Source organism: Zalophus californianus, chromosome 7 (genome assembly GCF_009762305.2).
Source record: "Zalophus californianus isolate mZalCal1 chromosome 7, mZalCal1.pri.v2, whole genome shotgun sequence".
Taxonomy (NCBI): Eukaryota; Metazoa; Chordata; class Mammalia; order Carnivora; family Otariidae; genus Zalophus; species Zalophus californianus.
Genome location: NC_045601.1, coordinates 125,682,910 through 125,700,247, shown reverse-complemented (window position 1 = coordinate 125,700,247; position 17,338 = coordinate 125,682,910). Strand labels below are relative to the sequence as shown.

At 49.7% G+C, this 17,338-nt stretch overlaps 1 protein-coding gene across 2 annotated transcripts; it reads left to right on the top strand.

Moving 5' to 3' along the window:
• Positions 1–7,676: 7,676 nt before the first annotated feature.
• Positions 7,677–16,829, top strand: NRN1 (neuritin 1). Of its 2 annotated transcripts, none has more exons than XM_027600862.2 (3): positions 7,677–7,955; positions 12,129–12,273; positions 15,608–16,810. In XM_027600862.2, exons 1-3 carry the CDS (start codon positions 7,901–7,903, stop codon positions 15,834–15,836), a joined length of 429 nt encoding a protein of 142 aa, XP_027456663.1. In that variant the 5' UTR covers positions 7,677–7,900; the 3' UTR covers positions 15,837–16,810. The 2 variants fall into 2 exon arrangements, with proteins under 2 accessions (XP_027456663.1, XP_027456662.1); XM_027600861.2 differs by lacking the exon at positions 7,677–7,955 and adding an exon at positions 10,533–10,683 and having other exon boundaries at positions 15,608–16,829.
• Positions 16,830–17,338: the final 509 nt, after the last annotated feature.

The window sequence follows — 17,338 nt, the reverse complement described above, 5'->3', positions numbered from 1 at the left end:
CAAGAAGTGAGGCTGGTGGGAAATATAACTCACAATACGGAAAAAGATGAAATTGGATCCCTTCCTCAAGGCACATATAAAATCAACCCAGCCCATCTTCCTTTTGCTTTCCTTCCCAGCATGGAGAAATTACACAGTGGCGGAGAACATGGGGCAACAGAAGGACCTGAGGAGGCACATGGGCCCAGAGGATGAACACGTGGACCGATGCGCAGGTGGGGAAGCAAGGGGGGCTGAGGCATGCACCGACAGGGCTCGCAGCTGAGAACGTGGGCCAGTGAAGAGCAGTGGGGAGCCACCCAGGACATGGGGCAACGGGAGACAGCCAGTGTGGGTAAAGACTGGGTTAGGCTGAACAAAGAAGTGAATTGTTTGAGCAACTAAATAATATGCTGAGGATAATGGGAGCCAGGATTCTCAGTACATTTATGCATATGTGAAACTGTGCCCCCATTGGATTAATGAGATTAAAACTCACCAGCAACACTGTCCTGATCTCCCTTCTTCATAGGAACGTTAATCTTATCTTTTAGAGGAAAACAACAGGAAGAGTTCCAGTGAGCCTAGACCAGTATGAGCTTGACCACCGTCTTTGCCTACACGGACGGACCATGGCGTGTCTGACAGTTATACCTCATTATAACATTAAGATCTCTGCCCAAGGAAGACAAACCTTGTTAACATAACATACAATGCACGGATAGGCACGTTTCCTAGTACACAGGCGCAACCTTATGCCCACTTCTACATGCAATGACAAAACTCCCTTTTCTGAATTTTCATCCTAGCCCTAAATAAAAGAAACCCACTCGTGCCCCCGCCCCCGACCAGGGAGTCATAGCTTTGGAAGTTATCCCCTGTGATCTCCTTACTTATTGTAAAGTTTCTTTTGTATGACAATTCTGCATGGTGTCATCTCTTTTGTAGTTCCCCAAGGAGTGAACTCACATTAGTTCAGTTACATATGGAAAGGGGGAAGGATAGAAAGACCCCTATATTATTAGACTGATATTGGAACTATCAATATAAACTCATAGTTTTATATCATAGTTTTATAATATGTTTATACAGACTATACAGATAAAGAAATAGAGATGTGTGTGCATGGACATGTATGTGTATCTATACGTACATACACACGCATTCATTTACCACTTCTATCTTCTGAGGAACTTAGAAGCACCTACACACTAGCAGCAATGAGCACTACCAGGGCCTAGATCTCCGTTTTGAAACTTAAAAAAGCAGAGCTTTTGGAAAAATGCCTGATTCCAGGGCTGGGTCAGGACACAGTGAGCCCAGAATATCTTTTTGTGTCAGAAAGTAAGAATTCTCGATGAATGATTAGGATACACTGAAAAGACACAAAAATCAGCTTGAAATGGTTCCCACCAGCTAAGTTTGGGCATTTAAAATAAGAAGAAGGGATTCTAGCACTATAAATAAAATAGGAATCCATGAGTTTATACTGATTTGAATGAATGAAGAAAGAAAAGAAAGAAAGAAAGAAAGAAAGAAAGAAAGAAAGAAAGAAAGAAAGAAAGAAAGAAAGAGAGAAAGAGAGAAAGAAAGAAAGTTAGTAATTCCTTACAGTAAAATGCCAAATAAATTTAGAAGAAATGAGAAAGAGAATCACCATTTGGCAACAACCATAGAGGTGAATGATTCAGACAGGAGGGCCGATGGATGCTAAGGCTGTTGTATGGAGATATGATGAGGACTAGGAAATCAACAGAATCTCAGAATACTTCCCTACAAAATACTAATCAGTTACAAAGGGGAACATGGAAATGGTAAATTTCAGGAACTGAAACCTGGCAGACACCAACATGACTAGGTAATCCAGATTAACATCAGCAGTGGTGGAACGGGTCAATGTAGTGTTACTCCTAATGAGGGGCATTGAGAAGAACCCAACTTGTTTCTGAGGTAGTTCTATGGTGATTGTACAGTGTGCATGTCATCATCAGAAACATGAGATTGACCACAGTGAGATCAGCCTATAATCTTTAAAACCCTCAGGACGTGAAAGACGTGGAGACACTGAGACTCTTAATGTTAAGCCAGTTTGCTTGCATTCCTGGAATAAATCACATATGCTTTCTCATCTATGAAACACCTCTTCATGTATTTTGCCCATTTTTATTTTAGGGAGAGAGAGAGAGAGTGTGTGTGTGTGTGTGTGTGTGTGTGTGTGTGTACACATAACACACTTTTAAAAATTTGGTGTGAGGGGCACCGGGGTGTCTCAGGTGGTTAAGCACCGACACTTGGTTTCAGCTCAGGTGATGATCTCAGGGTCATGGGATGGAGCCCTGGGTGGGGATCCATGCTCAGCGGAGAGTCTGCTTGAGATTCTCTCCCTCTCCCTCTGCCCCTCTCCCCTCCCTAAAAGTAAATAAATAAATAAATAACACTAAAAATTGGTCTGAGTTCTTTAGCTCTTGATACTCATCTTTTGTGAGTTTCTAATTTACTCTTTTGTTTTATTTAAGGTGTTACTTTATGAATTAATTTTTTCATTTATTATGGTCAAATTTACCAATCTTTTCCAGTTCATGCTTTTTTGCTTATTTAAGGTTTAAAAATATCTACATATTTCACTCAGTATTTTAAAGCTTTGTTTTCAACATTTAAGTCCTCAACCCACCTAGAGTAGATTTTTTGTAAATAATTATTTTGAAATAACTGCAAACTTAAAGAAAAACTGTCAAAACAGTACAAAGAAATCCTGTACCCCTTCACCCAAAGATTCTCCAGTCATTAACATTTTACTGTGTTTGCTCCATTGATATTTATTTACCCCCACTATTGCCATTCCTTTTCTGAGGCTTTTGGAAACAAGTTGCAGATATGATGTCTCAACACCCCTAAACGTTTACTGCATGTATGCTCTCCCCTCTCAAAACAAAACAAAACAACAACAACAACAACAAAAAACAAGGACATCCTTCTCTATAATCAGCATACGAGTCTACAATCAGGTAATTAACATTAGTACAAACTAATGTCTAATTCACAGACCATACTGAAATTTTGCTAACTGTCCAACAATTCTCTGGCCTTTTCAATTTAGGATCTTATCTAGCAATAAAGGTTTCTTTTAGTTGGCATGTCTGTTCTGACTGTTTCAATGTGAGTGTGAACCATATAAATGTTCACTGTGTGATAAATCAATGGCCTGGGCACCTTAGTTTTGTGCATTGTTCTGTGTGTATATTTCTCAATAAAAACGTTAATTTTTAACGAAATGCTTAGTTTTTAAATAGAAAACTAATCACATCGATATACTGCAAACATAGTATTTGCTTCCAGAATCCAAATTTCTGCATAAATCCTTTCTTAGCCAGCCATATATGTAAAGCCCAGAAGTTTAAACTAATTTTGAAGCAGTGATTAAAAGAGTGAAAAATCACCTTACCAAGTAGCAGATGCCAAGAGAGAGCCAAACCTCCCAAAATGGATTTTTATTGGGACCCCTACCAACATATCCCTACAAAAAAATTCATTCCCCTCTTAATTTATATGGTCACTTAAATATGGAATAGTTGTTCTCATTCTAAATAAAGGAGCTATATACATTCATATTTTGATCAAAGGTTTTAGTTGAAGGTGTTAAAAAACAAAATTCAACTCAATAAATTTGAACATCTAATTGGCTTTAATTAAGCAATTCATGAACCAGGTAGCATCCCATCTAGCAAACTGAGAGATGCTCTAAGGAGTTGTATAAAATTGAAGATTTTTATAGGAAGGAGGTTGGGGCAAGAAGTTATTAGCAAAAGAAAAGAAAGAATTGTTTCTGGAAAAGTCTCTTTCCCTTCAGGGGGAAAGATAGAAGGTCTTAACCTGCAGATTATCTCATCTGCCTTTGGTGGTGTAGTTCCGGGAAAGGATGGAGAGGGCCCAAGTAACAGGTTACCTAATTGGGGCTGACCAGAAAATTCCAGATTGATTTGCTTAAAATTCCACTCCTAGAAAGGTTGAAATTGTAATGAAGTCTTGGTTTGCTGTCCTGGGGGTTAGTGACTCCACCTTAGGTCTGTGGTTTTCTTTTTAACAAAGGTATAAAAAAATGACAGACTAAATTTATGAGATATATTGCTAGACTAATCCATTTTAATATAGCAGTGGATTTTTTTCTGACCAAAAAGACAGAGGTAGAATTTTTTAGTGGCCCTGACAGTTGCTTTTGCAGATCATTTCCAAGGGATGTTTTTTGAAATGCAGCTTCTGGAAAATCCACTTATGATGGACTGGCTCAATGATTTGCCTTGTTGCCAATGCCAGAACACGGAGCTAGGGTCTGGCCCATACCAGGTGCTCACGGGTGTGTGTGTTGGGGTGGGGGTGGGGGGAACATATGCATGCCCACTTGCTGAGACTGGGGCGGCAGCAAACCTGAACTGAGGAAGGAAGTTGATGCCAACCAGGCTTAAAATTAGACATGGTCTCTTTCTGGCAGTTTTAGGGATAAAAAGTTTTGTATCTTTATGCCTTAATTATGCAGACCTATTTTCACGGGTACCTTCGGCTCAATTTGATATGCAGACCCGGACAGCACCAAGGGCTTTTTCCCCCCTATCCTTAACTGTATGTTTCTTTAGCTTTAAGCGAAATTGCTTATCCAAAGGAAATACGCCCTTTGCAGAAAGTTGGCCTACAACAAGCACTCTTGCATGGACTTTATTCTTTGGGCTTCACATCCCCACTCCCAACCCCATCGACGGTATTCTAGAAAACCTCCAGTTCACAAAATGTCAAAGGTGAAAACCGTCTTGGAGATCACGTCATAGTCCCATCTCCGTTTTTTCAAGTCAGGAAACTGACCCCAGAGAAGCGAGGGTACCAATCACGGTAATGCCAATACTGACAACACGAGGCCCAGGACCTGGCGTTCCCCGCTCTCGTTCACTGCTCTCTCACCTCCAATATGCGGCGTGGACTTTTCGAATTAAAGAAAAAAAGGAGGAAATATTGTCCAATGCCACTTTCAACCATAGATATTGCCCCCAACGTTCCCAAATAGCGTGCGTTGGCAACCATGGATTTCATTACCCTTTAATTAAGGAACTAGAAAGAACCAAACTCGCAGGGAGCCCTAACTGCAGAACTACCTGTAATTTTTAAAGAATTTTAAAAGCAAAACAAAACAAAACAAAACGCCGTTAGCATCTGCCTTCAACCTTGTGTGTAGTACTAACTCCGCTCTCTCACTTCTTCACTTTCAAAACGACCCACGCCAACGAGGGAGGCTGGGACGCCAGGGGAGGAAAGTGAAGAGGGAAAGGCCAGTGGGGGTTCCTGGGGTGGCGCCCACCGAGGACTGGCCCGGGAGCCCCAACGCGGGCGGCTGTGCGCACGCGCGCGGGTCGGCGGGCGGCAGCTCGCCTGCACCCCGCTTCACTCTGCTTTATTTAGCCCTTTAGCTCAGCCTCCTCCCACACCCGCAACGCCCCAAGTTCAGGATGACAGCGGATGGGACGGGGGAAACCCCAAGGCATCCTCAGAAAACGAGGTTTTGGAAGATCCGGGGTTCGTAGTGAGCAGGAGGAAGGCAAGGAAGTTAAGGGCAAAAATCTTAAACCGCCCCCAGCTGGGTTTCCGCAAAAGTCTGAGACGCCGACGCAGCAGCTCTGGGCGGGCGGGAGGGCAGGAGACTGGGCAAGCTGAACTCGCGGGACTCCGAGAGGAGGGGCGGAGCTGGGGGCGGGGCCTGCTGCCCCTCCCTTGAGACCCCGCCCCTCGGACCAACCTTCCGCCTTGCCATTGGAGGGCTTCGGGGGCGGGTCCGAGGGACACCCCCCTCTCGCCACCGGCCCCCGCCCCGCCCCCTGCCCGCCTACGCCTTCGGCCCTTCCAGGAGCCTCCGAGCACCAGGAAAGGAAACACCCGGGCTGCCACAGAGCCCCTGGACGCTGGAAAGGCGGGCCCCCCAGCCATCCAACCCCGCCGGCCTGGTGTCGTCACCAGGGGTGGAGCTACGTGGCTCCGCCCCGGGGCCTGGACCAGTGCCCCCACCTCGGAGTCTGCGGCTCCCGCGGGACGCGGGGAAGCGGCCGCCCTGTGCAGAGGCTCCACGTCACAAAGTGCTGCAGTCAGTACCCCGCACTCCCCTTCAGCCCCTCACTCTCCACAGCATGTCCCACCCCTCTTTTTTTGCCCCTTTCTCTGACTTTGAATCTCCAAATGTCTGAGAGAGTGTGGGGACCCGGAGATGGGAGCGCAGATGGCACGCTGCCTGAAGAAGTAAATCCGATTCGATTATCTCCTTAATCCGTTTGCATTTCTACTGCCTATTTAATATCTCGATATTTTCTCGTTTGTTTTTGGAAGATTTGGGGGGGTTGTTTTCCTTTTTTTTTTTTTTTTTTGGTTTTTGTTTTTTGTTTTCTCTCTTCAGGGACTTAAAGTTGGCCGATGCCTTCTGTAGCTTTTGATTTTAAAAACTGGGATTTAGTCATCTTTTCGTGCAGAAGAGAAAGAAACCAAAGCCTAGCGGCCTTTAGAAAGGAAATAACCCTGTTTGTGTTTCATTCTTAACTCAAGCTGTCGTCGTTAGCACCTTGCACAGAGCACAGACGCAGCTGCAGAAGCACTCCGTTGCAGAGTAGGCTGCGTCTACGCCGGGTTTATGCCTGAGCATCAAAAGACAGTGCAGGTGTATGTGGATGTGGGTGTGCGTGTGCGTACGTGATGTACGTGTGTGCGTGTGTGTACGTGTGTGTGGCTCAACAAATAACCCCAAGAGGCGCATCAGGATCAGAAAGAGCCCCGCATACTATCAATGGCCTAGGAAATTTCCTAAAGCTTTGAGAGTTAGTAAATCTCTACTATCCGAAAATCATCTTTGCAGGGGCTCGTTTCTCCGTGCTCTCCTGTCCCCCCAAACAGGTGTCTCTGTGTCTCGTGAATCGGCCTCACGCCGGCTGGGGCGTCCAAAGTGGTGAAATTCACAGAGGGCACACGGTGTATATTTCAAGGGCCCCACGTGTGCGGACCAAACCCCTGGGGCCTGGGCGTGTGCGCGCGCTCCTGTGCAGTGTGAGCGAGAGGGCACGGGGGCGCTCGGCTTGCGGGCGTGCGCGAGTGTGTGCGTGAGTGTGTGCTCACGCGCTCTAGGCTGCGCCCAGAGCTCAGCTGCTGGGTTGGAGAGAAAGAGGGTAGGCAAGTGCAGAGGGCAGGAGGCTGAGGGGGGATGTCGAATTAATAGAGCTGCTTTTGCTGTTTTCCCTCTCGCGTTCTTGCTCGTTTAAACCCCACAGCAACGTAGGGATAGGGGGCTGGATTCTCTGTTGAGCTGATGGAGGAGGGGGGAGCAAGTTGAAACAACCGAGTGGGCGCGCCAGGACTCCCCGGCTCCAGGCGGGGAGGGCAGAGGGAGCCCCTGCTCCGCGCAGGGAGGAGGCGGGGTTCGGGGACCCCGGGAACAGAGAGGAGGCGGGGGTGGCCGCGGGGACGGGGAAGTGGTCACCTCCGGGAGGCGAGAATTCGTTTGAATAGCACATTAATTGGAGATATCTGATTAATTCCAGCTTCTGATGACTATAAATGGCGATTCTCTACCAAGGTGTCTTTATTTAAAAAAAAAAAATCATTCCGTGTCATCCCCCACGTCAGGCCTGCTCGTGGGCGTGAGGCTGTACTTCCTCCGCCCCCTCCTAATGGAGTGAACCATTCCCAGCTCTTCCCCCCTCTCTCTCTCAGCCTCTCTCTCTCTCTCTTTCTCTCTCTCTCTTCCTCGCTCCCTCTCTTTCTCTCCTCCCTCTGCCTTCCCCGTGCATAAAGTCTCCGTCGCTCTTGGAACTTGTTGGCAATGCCTATTTTTCAGCTTTCCCCCGCGTTCTCTAAACTAACTATTTAAAGGTCTGCGGTCGCAAATGGTTTGACTAAACGTAGGATGGGACTTAAGTTGAACGGCAGATATATTTCACTGATCCTCGCGGTGCAAATAGGTAAGTGGCCGCCGGGCCGGGCTTGCGGATGGTGGCTGGCGGTAGCCGGCCAGGTCCGAGGCGCCGAGGGGGACCGGCTGGCCCGCGGCTGCCGGGGGGTGCGGAGAAGCCGGCAAACCCCCAAGGGTGGGGGCATCGGCTCCTAGGGACTCGCGCGTCCCGAGTTGGTTTTTCTTAAAAAAGAGAGAGAGAGAGACTCCAAACGTTCGCCAGGAAATGTATGCAGCTGGACGTTTCCAGGAGGGGGCTTTCCCCCCCTTTTTTCCCCCAAAGCGCACGTCCATTTTTGCTTCCCTTTCTCGGGTTAGACCAGGTTTTCTGCGCTCTGGGGCAATGCATTGGCCCCTGCGATACAGCAAGGTATTATTTTGAAGGGTCGAAAGGTGAATGCAGGAACAAGATGGCTAGGCAGCTAGAATGGAAAGTTTATGTGCAGAAAGCAAAGATATTTCGGGGCTCAGACTGCTGCATTTAGAACTTTGTCATTCTCCCGCCCCCTACCCCCCCATATCCTAGCTGCAGCGTTTGCACTGGGCACCGCAGACCCGGCTGGGGTGCAAATTGGGAATGATAGGGAACCCCAGAGTACATATTTAAATATGCTTATCATTGAGGAGGTTGAATTCAGCCAACTATACGTGGATATAATTTTCTATGAATATATGCCTGTTCCTTTCCACATAGGCATCCGAATTATTTATATAGAAGAGGGTTAAGAAGTGTTTGCAATATGTCACGTCCGGGGTTTGTTATTTTTGTTTGTTTGGGGTTAATTATGACGGATTTATTTAGTCCCCATTTTATGTTAAGGAATGTTGAGTCCTAGTTACACTGTCTTGGGGCTTTTAAAAGTTCACGTTTTTCCATACAGAATGAGGAAGACGTGATGAAAGGCAGCACTAGAAACCCCACTTCTTCGATGCAGGTTGGAGCATTAATTAACCTGACCTAAAAGTGAAAGTGAAGTAGATTATTAATAGAATGGACAAGAGAAAAAATAGAAACTCTTCAAAGGGGTTTTCTGGAGACCGGATGGAATTGTTGCCTCCTATCATTTCAGGTTGTAGCATTCTTTACAGACAAACCCTTGCAGTATTTGGATAGGAGGATGCTTTAGGGAATGGGGCAGCAGAAAATGCATAATATTTTTCTCCATGAGAAATGTGGAGGAAATAGGGTTTGGAGTTATCTGTACATTAAAATGGATTCTATGCAGTGTTGTTGGTGTTTTTTTTTTTAATGCATTTGACATGATTTTGTGTATGTGATTTTTTTGCATGAACATTACGGGGATTTTAGACTGTGTGCAGGATGTTGGCGTTTTCCTTTAATTCTAAGAAATGACTTGATATTTTGAGTTTGGTTCTTTTGAATCTTTGACATTAGTGAAAAGAGATTCAATAAAATTAAAAAATTTTAATTGCAGCAAATCCCTTAAATGTGGGAAGTAAGTGAATGTGGCATTTTGTAATTAGCCTGCAAATTTTTAGAGAGCAAGAGACAGCAGTTATTTTTGATATAGGGATTTTAAGTGGAGCAGGTCTGGGGTTCTGTTTTCCTGGAGGGAAATAACCTTACTTTGGAGGGGTTTTAAAAACCAGAGAAAGAGAGAGATTGTGCATGCCGGATAGCTTGGAACACATTAACCTCGACTGGAAAATGACCATTTGTTGGTTGTGGAATTGAAATTGAGCATGTTTGTTCCCGAATGTCTGCCCTTTCCCGCACGAGAGCCTCAATCTTTAATTCATAGCTGGGAGCTGTCCCAAATCATTGACATTTGGCAACAAAAGTGGGGGTTGGGAAGGGACGAGGATGGAGAGGGTGGTGAACGCAAATGAAGACACGCGGGAGGAAGTTTGAAATGAATGAGAGGTCGAACGAATGAATGAACGGATGGAAAAGGCACAAGACGCGGACACCGGAGAGGAGAGGGAAGGAGCCCAGGTCGCCCGCCCGAGCCTCGCTGAAGCCGGGTTCAGGAAGGACAGCGAGGGTCGCACGGGCTGTGACCTGCTCGGATGCATGAGCTTCAAAACACGTCCCGCGCGCAAGCTCCGGTCCTCCCACAGCGAACTAGAGACGAAGCAGTTATAGTTGCAAAAACAAAACAAAACAAAAACCTCAGAAATTTTCACGACTTCTTATTTTACACACGCATTCACTCACACATGCGCGGTGTGGAGGGTCTTCTCCTCCAGCAGCGCCCGCAAAGATAACGTGACAGGAGCGCTTCCCGCCCCCGGCAAGCCCCAATTCCTCCTTTTCCCCCTTTAAAATATTGTCAGTGAGTCTTAGGGACTACTTTTTCGCCACTGAGTTTTGGGGGTGGGGGTAAAGGGTAAGGAGAGACGCGGAGCTGGGTGGGGGAGGGGAAGAGGGACTGTATTTTATTACTTCGTTTTGGCGCTGCAAAGCTGCATTTGTGGCATGCATTATGGAGGAGGGTGTGTAGGGTTCATTTCATTGTGACCGCATTGTAGTAGAACAAAGATTCGTTTATTCTACCTCAGTGTTCTATTTGATACTGTAGTCGCAAGGGCTTTTAATATTTCTCGGGGATGGGGGGGAGGGAGATTCATGAAGGTTTACGTATCTGCCCGAGCGGAGGTCGAAGTTAACCTTAGTCCCATCCCCGGCGCTTCCCGTTCCGGATTAGAAAGCGCAAGGCCCGCCTCGCTCTTCCTGCAGCAATTTGCAAACGGGGAGCTCTCTGAGGCTGCTGCAGGTTCGGTCACCTTCCCTCTTGTCTGCGTCTGGCCCGGCTCTCGGGGACCAGCGGCTGGGGGTGGTGGGGGCAGCGAGGTGTATGGTCCTCTTCGGAGACATTCACATACAAGCCCTGGAGGCCAGAACACGGCCCAGGAAGGAGCCAGCGCTCTGGGTCGCGGGTACTGGAGGCCGATTTCCATTCTGAGAAGATTCGCCCCTTCCCTCTGCTCCCCTAGCCCCAACCGCGCGGATCAAAGGTTCTTGCGCCCTTCCTGGCCCCACGGCGTGCTTTTGGCCGAGCGCCAGGGAACGTTTAGCCTGTTTCGTTGGCCTTGGGGTGGAGAGAAATGGCCTTGGCAACGGCAGTCCGGCGCCGTGGGGTTTGACCGCCCGAGGCCAGGAGAGAGGACTTCGGTGCAGCTTGGGTTACCTCCCTCCTCCCTTTCCGCTCCTCCCCTGGTCCCGGCGGCTATCCCGCCCCGCCTCGCCCCCTGGAGGGAACGCGGAGCTTCAGAGGCCTAGAGCCCAGGGCGACGGCCACCTGGGCCCTTCAGGGTTGGGGCCTGTAGAGAAAAGGTCCCACCCGCCGCAGGCGGATTGGTGGCTGGCTTTTCGGGGTGTGTGGGGAGCTGAGCCGCTGACAGAGTTTCACGGATTTGGCCCCCGCGGAGGTAACCCGGGGTCACCCGTGCCAACACAGCCGTGACTCTGCTCGGCCCTGAGTGCCCCGACCACCCGTCACCCCCGCCCAGTCTCGGACACCAAGGCTGCTCTTTCGCCAGTGGGGTGGGGAGGCTGCGTGCGAGGCTCGCGCTCGGAACACATACTCCACGGTAGGCAATCAGTTTCATAATGAAACAATCCATTTCGATGGCTGCTGCTGGCTTCCGGAGACTTTATTAATTTAGTCGTTCAGCAGTGTTTGCTGAGCACCCCGCCAAGCACCGGGAGCCGGCCCGAGGCTTTCTCGCACGACATGGCCTGAGGTTCAGCTGCGTGGCCCCTCGCTTTCCCGCCTCCTCACCCCTTCCTGGCCCCCGCACTCTGCTGTCGTTACTCCCTCTATCACCTCAGAAATGCAAGATCGCACTTCGAGAGCCAGCACGGACTTGCTGGGGAAGTGTTGGGAAACGAAGGAGGGAGTGAGGAGAAAGAGAGAAATAAAAGAGACGGGGGAGGTGAGAAGAGGGGGCGATGGAAACAGAAAAAGATGCAGAGCGAGATGCGGGAGGGGGCTGCAGGAAAGGAATGGACTCGCCTCCCCCTCCCGCACCGGCTCACACGCAGACGGTCGGCACAAGTCTGTAGTTGGGGGCGGGTCAGTCCCTCTTGGGCCACATCTTGCCTTCACCTTTAACACTGGGGGCCCGCGAGGCTGGGCGTCGCGTCCGGGGCTGGCGGGCTGCGGGGCTGCAGGGCAGGGTCGCGACGCTGCTGACCGGTGTCCCCTCCTCCCCGCAGCGTACCTGGTGCAGGCCGTGAGAGCAGCGGGCAAGTGCGATGCGGTCTTTAAGGGCTTTTCGGACTGTTTGCTCAAGCTGGGCGACAGCATGGCCAACTACCCGCAGGGCCTGGACGACAAGACGAACATCAAGACCGTGTGCACGTAAGTGTCCTCTTTGGCCTGCTGGGTTTCTGTTCTGGGGGGCGCTGCTGAGGTCGGTGAGGGCTTGCCTGCGGGCCTACACTCTGAATTCCTCGCCAGCGCGAATCAGTGCGTGCTGGGCTTTGTACCCTCGCCCTCAGGCCTCGGCCAGGGTCTGCACTGCCCAAGGGGATCCTGTGGCCTGAGATGGGCAGAGGAGGATCCTCCCACGCGGGAGCCAGGTCCAGTCCTGCGCATCCTCACCCGCACCCACGGAGGCGCGGGCACTCAGCGCGCTGGAACCAGGAGTGAGGGGCAGAGAGAACTGCTAGCAGTTCCTCGCTCTACTTTGAGGCAGTCTTCATCATTCTTTTTTCTTTTTTTTTTTTTCTGCGTGAATAAGTGGACTGCTGTGTACTCTCGGAAGAACAGTTGATTTTGGTTTGAGGAGCGTTTTAGGAAATATTAGGTTTGCATAAAGGAAAAGTCGAAGTCACTGGCTTGTTTTGTCCATTTACCCTGATAAAATCCCCTTGCACTACACACCAAGAACATTCAGGGGTAGGCAAGGGAACGCGGGTCCCTCTTTCTCTTTCTAAGAGAGAGGTTGAAAGAATATTTTGTTTTGTGCCAATGATTTTGCCCAAGAAAAATATGTCTTGGGCATCCACTGACCATCTCTGCTGAGTTTGTGTCAGATTAGAGGCTTGGGATAGCCACCCCCCTTCCCCCCCCTTCCTCTCTGCATTCTGCTTGGTATCCCTAGGCCATGGCAGCTAAGGGCTAGGAAGGAGTTCCTGGCCAGGTAGAGTGGCTTTTCCCAGAGCTTGGCTGAAAAGCACTGCTCCCACTAGCAAAGGAGGTAACTAGCAGAGAGCCCTACTGTAGTAGATCAGCGACATTTTAGCTGCTGCGGACCTTAGAAGTACCTCCATCCTCTGCAACACACACACACACACACACACACACACACACACAGACTTCTTTTATTTTACTTCATTTTATTTTTCACAAAGAGCTGCAACTCCCACCACTCACCCAGTAATGGCCCTTACCAAAAAGCCAAGGCCAGAGGTGTTCCTTGTTCCCCATAGGTTGATGAAACCATATTCTGCACCATCCTTTGTATACAGTGGAGTCCTTGTTCTCTCCCTGATTCCTGGGGAGGGGGCGTTTATTTGTTTAAATAATGAGTAATTAAATGGGGGTCAATTTTGCCACACACTTTCCTAAATACCCCGGTGTCCACCAAAAGCCACAGCAGTAGGTAGCTGGTACCTTCCTATCAGAAAAGGGACAAAAGGCTAGATCTGGGTTGCATATCCACCTACTTTAATTCCAAATGTCTGATGATAGGTAAGAATGTATCTATATGAAGCTTGACAAAAGGTTAGATATTGATCGGCTCCCAAATCTTCTATTATTTGCCAGAATTCAGTTATTCCAAGTTTTTTAAATTTTTTTTAGCAGGACTTGGTCCTGGAGGATAGAAGTGAGGAGGACCCCGTGCCGCCCCCCCACCCAGAGGCTGCAGGCCCCTGCTGGGTCTGGGCTCCCACTTCATTAATGGTACTGCTGCTCAACATCCTGCTGAAGCCCATCGCCTCTCAGTTCCATGTGGATATCTGTCCTTTTTCACCATATTCCTCTTCCGGGAGGGTCCTGTCCCCATCTGGGCATGCATAAAGAAGGAAGAGATTTAGATATCCTTTGGGAGGTGCAGGGACAGCAGAGAGCTGTCCCTCCACCTCTTAGTTTCTCTAAATCTTGCTATTTATTATGGAATGAGGAACCCGGAAGCCCTGTGCTGCAGGCTTCCCAGTCCTCATAAGTTAGAGACTCACAAAGGTCGTTAGAAAAAAGCCAGAACTCAAGGCAATCCAACAAGCATTTATATCTTTGCTATTAGCCAGAGGATGGGGTGGGAGTGGAAACAGGGATAAACCAAACATGGTGCTTGCCTTCAACGTACTTACAGTCCCGGCTAGCGAGCAGAAGGGAGAGGTAGGAGAAAATACAACCAGATTGCGTGGAGGGCGGTCGCTAGTGACCTGGCGCTAAAGGCCGGGGGGAAGTCGGAGCCAGCCCGGAGTTACCGAGACGCACGGATCGACCCAGCACCGAAAGGAGACAGCGCCCCAGGAATCGATCACGGGTTGGAATTATATTTAGTCTCGGGATCTATTTCGGGTTTTCGGAAGAAAGGGGGACAATAAAAAAGGACAGGTTGGTTGAAGGTTGTGGGGGCGGGGCTAGGAGCTGAGCCCAGGGGGAGGGAGTGGCTGAGGAAGAAGGCGCGGGGCTCCGGGAAGAGGCGAGGGAGCGAGGACTAGGAGCGGAGTCCCTGGAAGGCTGGCAGCGGTGGGCGCCGCGGTGGCACCGGAGTCCCGGCCTGGGGGGCTGCACACTACACCTGGAAGGCCGTGGGGAGGAGGCTTCATGGGTTCCAAGTCCACGAAGGACTCTGGAGGGAGAGAAGAGAAGGGACCGAGCGCGCAGGGCCGGGAGCACTGAGATTTGCAAAGCAGAAGGTGGCTACAGAGCTGGCCCCAGGGCACCGACACTCACCGACTCGGGGAGGAGAGAGGCAGGCAGGAGTCTCCGGACCGAATCTGAGCCGGGGGGGGGGGGGGGGGGGGAGCTGTGAAGAGCGAGGCCAGGGGCCACGGAGGGCCGAAGAGGAGGGGGAGAGGAGGAGGAAGAGGAAGTGAGGAACCGAACAGAGGAAAACCGAGGGGAGGGAAAAGGAGGAAGACAAAGAAGGGAAGAGGAAAGGATGGGAAAATTGGAGGACGGGAAACAAAAGGAAGGGAGGAGGGAGAGTGCGGGCAAAGGCGAGAGAGTACCGCAGCGAGGAGGGGGGTGGGACACGGAAGGGACGAGGGGGAGGAGAAAGTGAGAAGCCAAGAGGGGAGGGCCGTGCTCTGAGCAAGTAACCCATCTTGCAAGCTAAGAGGCATTAATGGGCGGCAGCTTGCAAGGCTTAGCACTGTTTTCCTAGCTTTCCCCGAGGAGGACGAGCAATCTGTTTGCGCAGACCGAGGTGCCAGCGCCGCGCAGCGGGTGCGGCCCGGCTCCCGACTGCCGGGCCCCCGCCCTGGAGCGGGAAAGAGAAACCAGACGCCGCCGGGGGCGGCCTCTGCCCTCGGACGACTGCTTCCAGGGAGGGCCGAGGTCTGGCGAGGGCCAACCTAGCTGGACCCCCGCGCCAGGCGGGTGGAGAGGAGGTGGGGGTGGCTACCGGAGAGGTTTGCGAAGGCCGCAGGGTGGGGGGGGAGGCGCAGGGGTGCAGGCCCGGATCCTCCCCGCGCTCAAAGTCAACCTGCTTCTTCCGTTTTGTTCTGTTCCTCGCCAGATACTGGGAGGATTTCCACAGCTGCACGGTCACAGCCCTTACGGATTGCCAGGAAGGGGCGAAAGATATGTGGGATAAACTGAGAAAAGAATCCAAAAACCTCAACATCCAAGGCAGCTTATTCGAACTCTGCGGCAGCGGCAACGGGGCGGCGGGGTCCCTGCTCCCGGCGCTCCCCGTGCTCCTGGTGTCTCTCTCGGCAGCTTTAGCGACTTGGCTTTCCTTCTGAGCGCGGGGCCGGCTCCCCCCGCGCGCCCACCCACACTCACTCCATGCTCCCGGAAATCGAGAGGAAGATCCATTCGTTCTTTGGGGACGTTGTGATTCTCTGTGATGCTGAAAACACTCATATAGGATTGTGGGAAATCCTGATTCTCCTTTTGATTTCGTTTGATTTCTTGTGTTTTATTTGCCAAATGTTACCAGTCAGTGAGCAAGCAAGCACAGCCAAAATCGGACCTCAGCTTTAGTCCGTCTTCACACAAAAATAAGAAAACGGCAAACCCACCCCATTTTTTTTTATTTTTAATTTTTACTTTTGGCACAAGAATCTCAGGAACGGCCCTGGGCCACCTACTATATTAATCATGTTAATACATGACAAATGATGGGCTCCTCCTAATAAGAAAGAGAGGAGAAGGCCAGGGGAATGAATTCAAGAGAGATGTCCACGAGGAAAGCATATGGTGAATAACTCACGCTCACGTCTTTCTTCCACAGTATCTTGTTTTGATCATTTCCACTGCACATTTCTCCTCGAGGAAAGTGAAAGGACAGATTGTTGGCTTTGTGGTTTAAGGATAGGAGGGAGAGAGGGAAGGGATTGAGGAAATCTCGGGTGTCTAGGTAAAGGTTTCCAGAAGAATCGCTGCTAAAGTCACTGAGAGGTTAAGCTTTACCTGCTGTTGTCGATGCATCTTTCCAAGTCCACTGCCTTTATTTTCCCTCTTGTTTTAGCTGTTACACATACAGTAATACCTGAATATCCAACGGTATAGATCACAAGGGGGGGTGTTAAATGTTAATCTAAAATATAGTTAAAAAAGATTTTGACATAAAAGAGCCTTGATTTTAAAAAAAAGAGAGAGATGTAATTTAAAAAGTTTATTATAAATTAAATCAGCAAAAAAAGATTTGCTACAAAGTATAGAGAAGTATAAAATAAAAGTTATTGTTTGAAATGGGGGTGTCGTTTGTTTCCTGCCCCAAGCCTGCTTTCTTGGCCCAGTGCCCGGGTTACCCGTAGGGACATGTGATGCCAGAGGATACATGCACCTGTTCGCAAGCCAGTTGATAACCTACCAACTTCAAGCAGACCCTCTTCAACTAGGTCATTTTGCCACTTTTCCGAAATTCTGTTTACTTAAAGAAAGAGGAAGTTGTATTTTTAATAAATAAAAAGCAGAGATCTTTTCTAGGTGAGGTTTCCGGGAATTGGGGTTTCGCGAGAAAACACACGCAGACCCAAGGCCAGTGCCCAGCCTGAGGCCCCCGCCCCAGGCGGGTCGGAGCCCTAACCACGATCCGTGCAGGCCGACTCCTAACCACGATTCGCCTCTTCCTCTGCGGTGGCGGGAGGCAGCTTGCGAACGAACCGCCATTAAGGGCTCTAGCAGAGGGGCCAAGGAGAGGCTGTGGTCCCTGGCAGGGATCAGGTGAATCCTTTCATAATTAATAAGACAGCTCAGCTGAAATGGCTAGGAGACGGGGCCCCATTGATCTGGCAGTCAG

Bases quoted from the DNA above. Each gene is read 5' to 3' on its own strand.
- NRN1 (XM_027600861.2), top strand. From the start codon at position 10,536: ATGAAGGTTTACGTATCTGCCCGAGCGGAGGTCGAAGTTAACCTTAGT. The intron at 10,684-12,128 runs GTTCGGTCACCT...TCCTCCCCGCAG, and splicing joins GCTCTCTGAGGCTGCTGCAG to CGTACCTGGTGCAGGCCGTG. The intron at 12,274-15,607 runs GTAAGTGTCCTC...GTTCCTCGCCAG, and splicing joins AACATCAAGACCGTGTGCAC to ATACTGGGAGGATTTCCACA.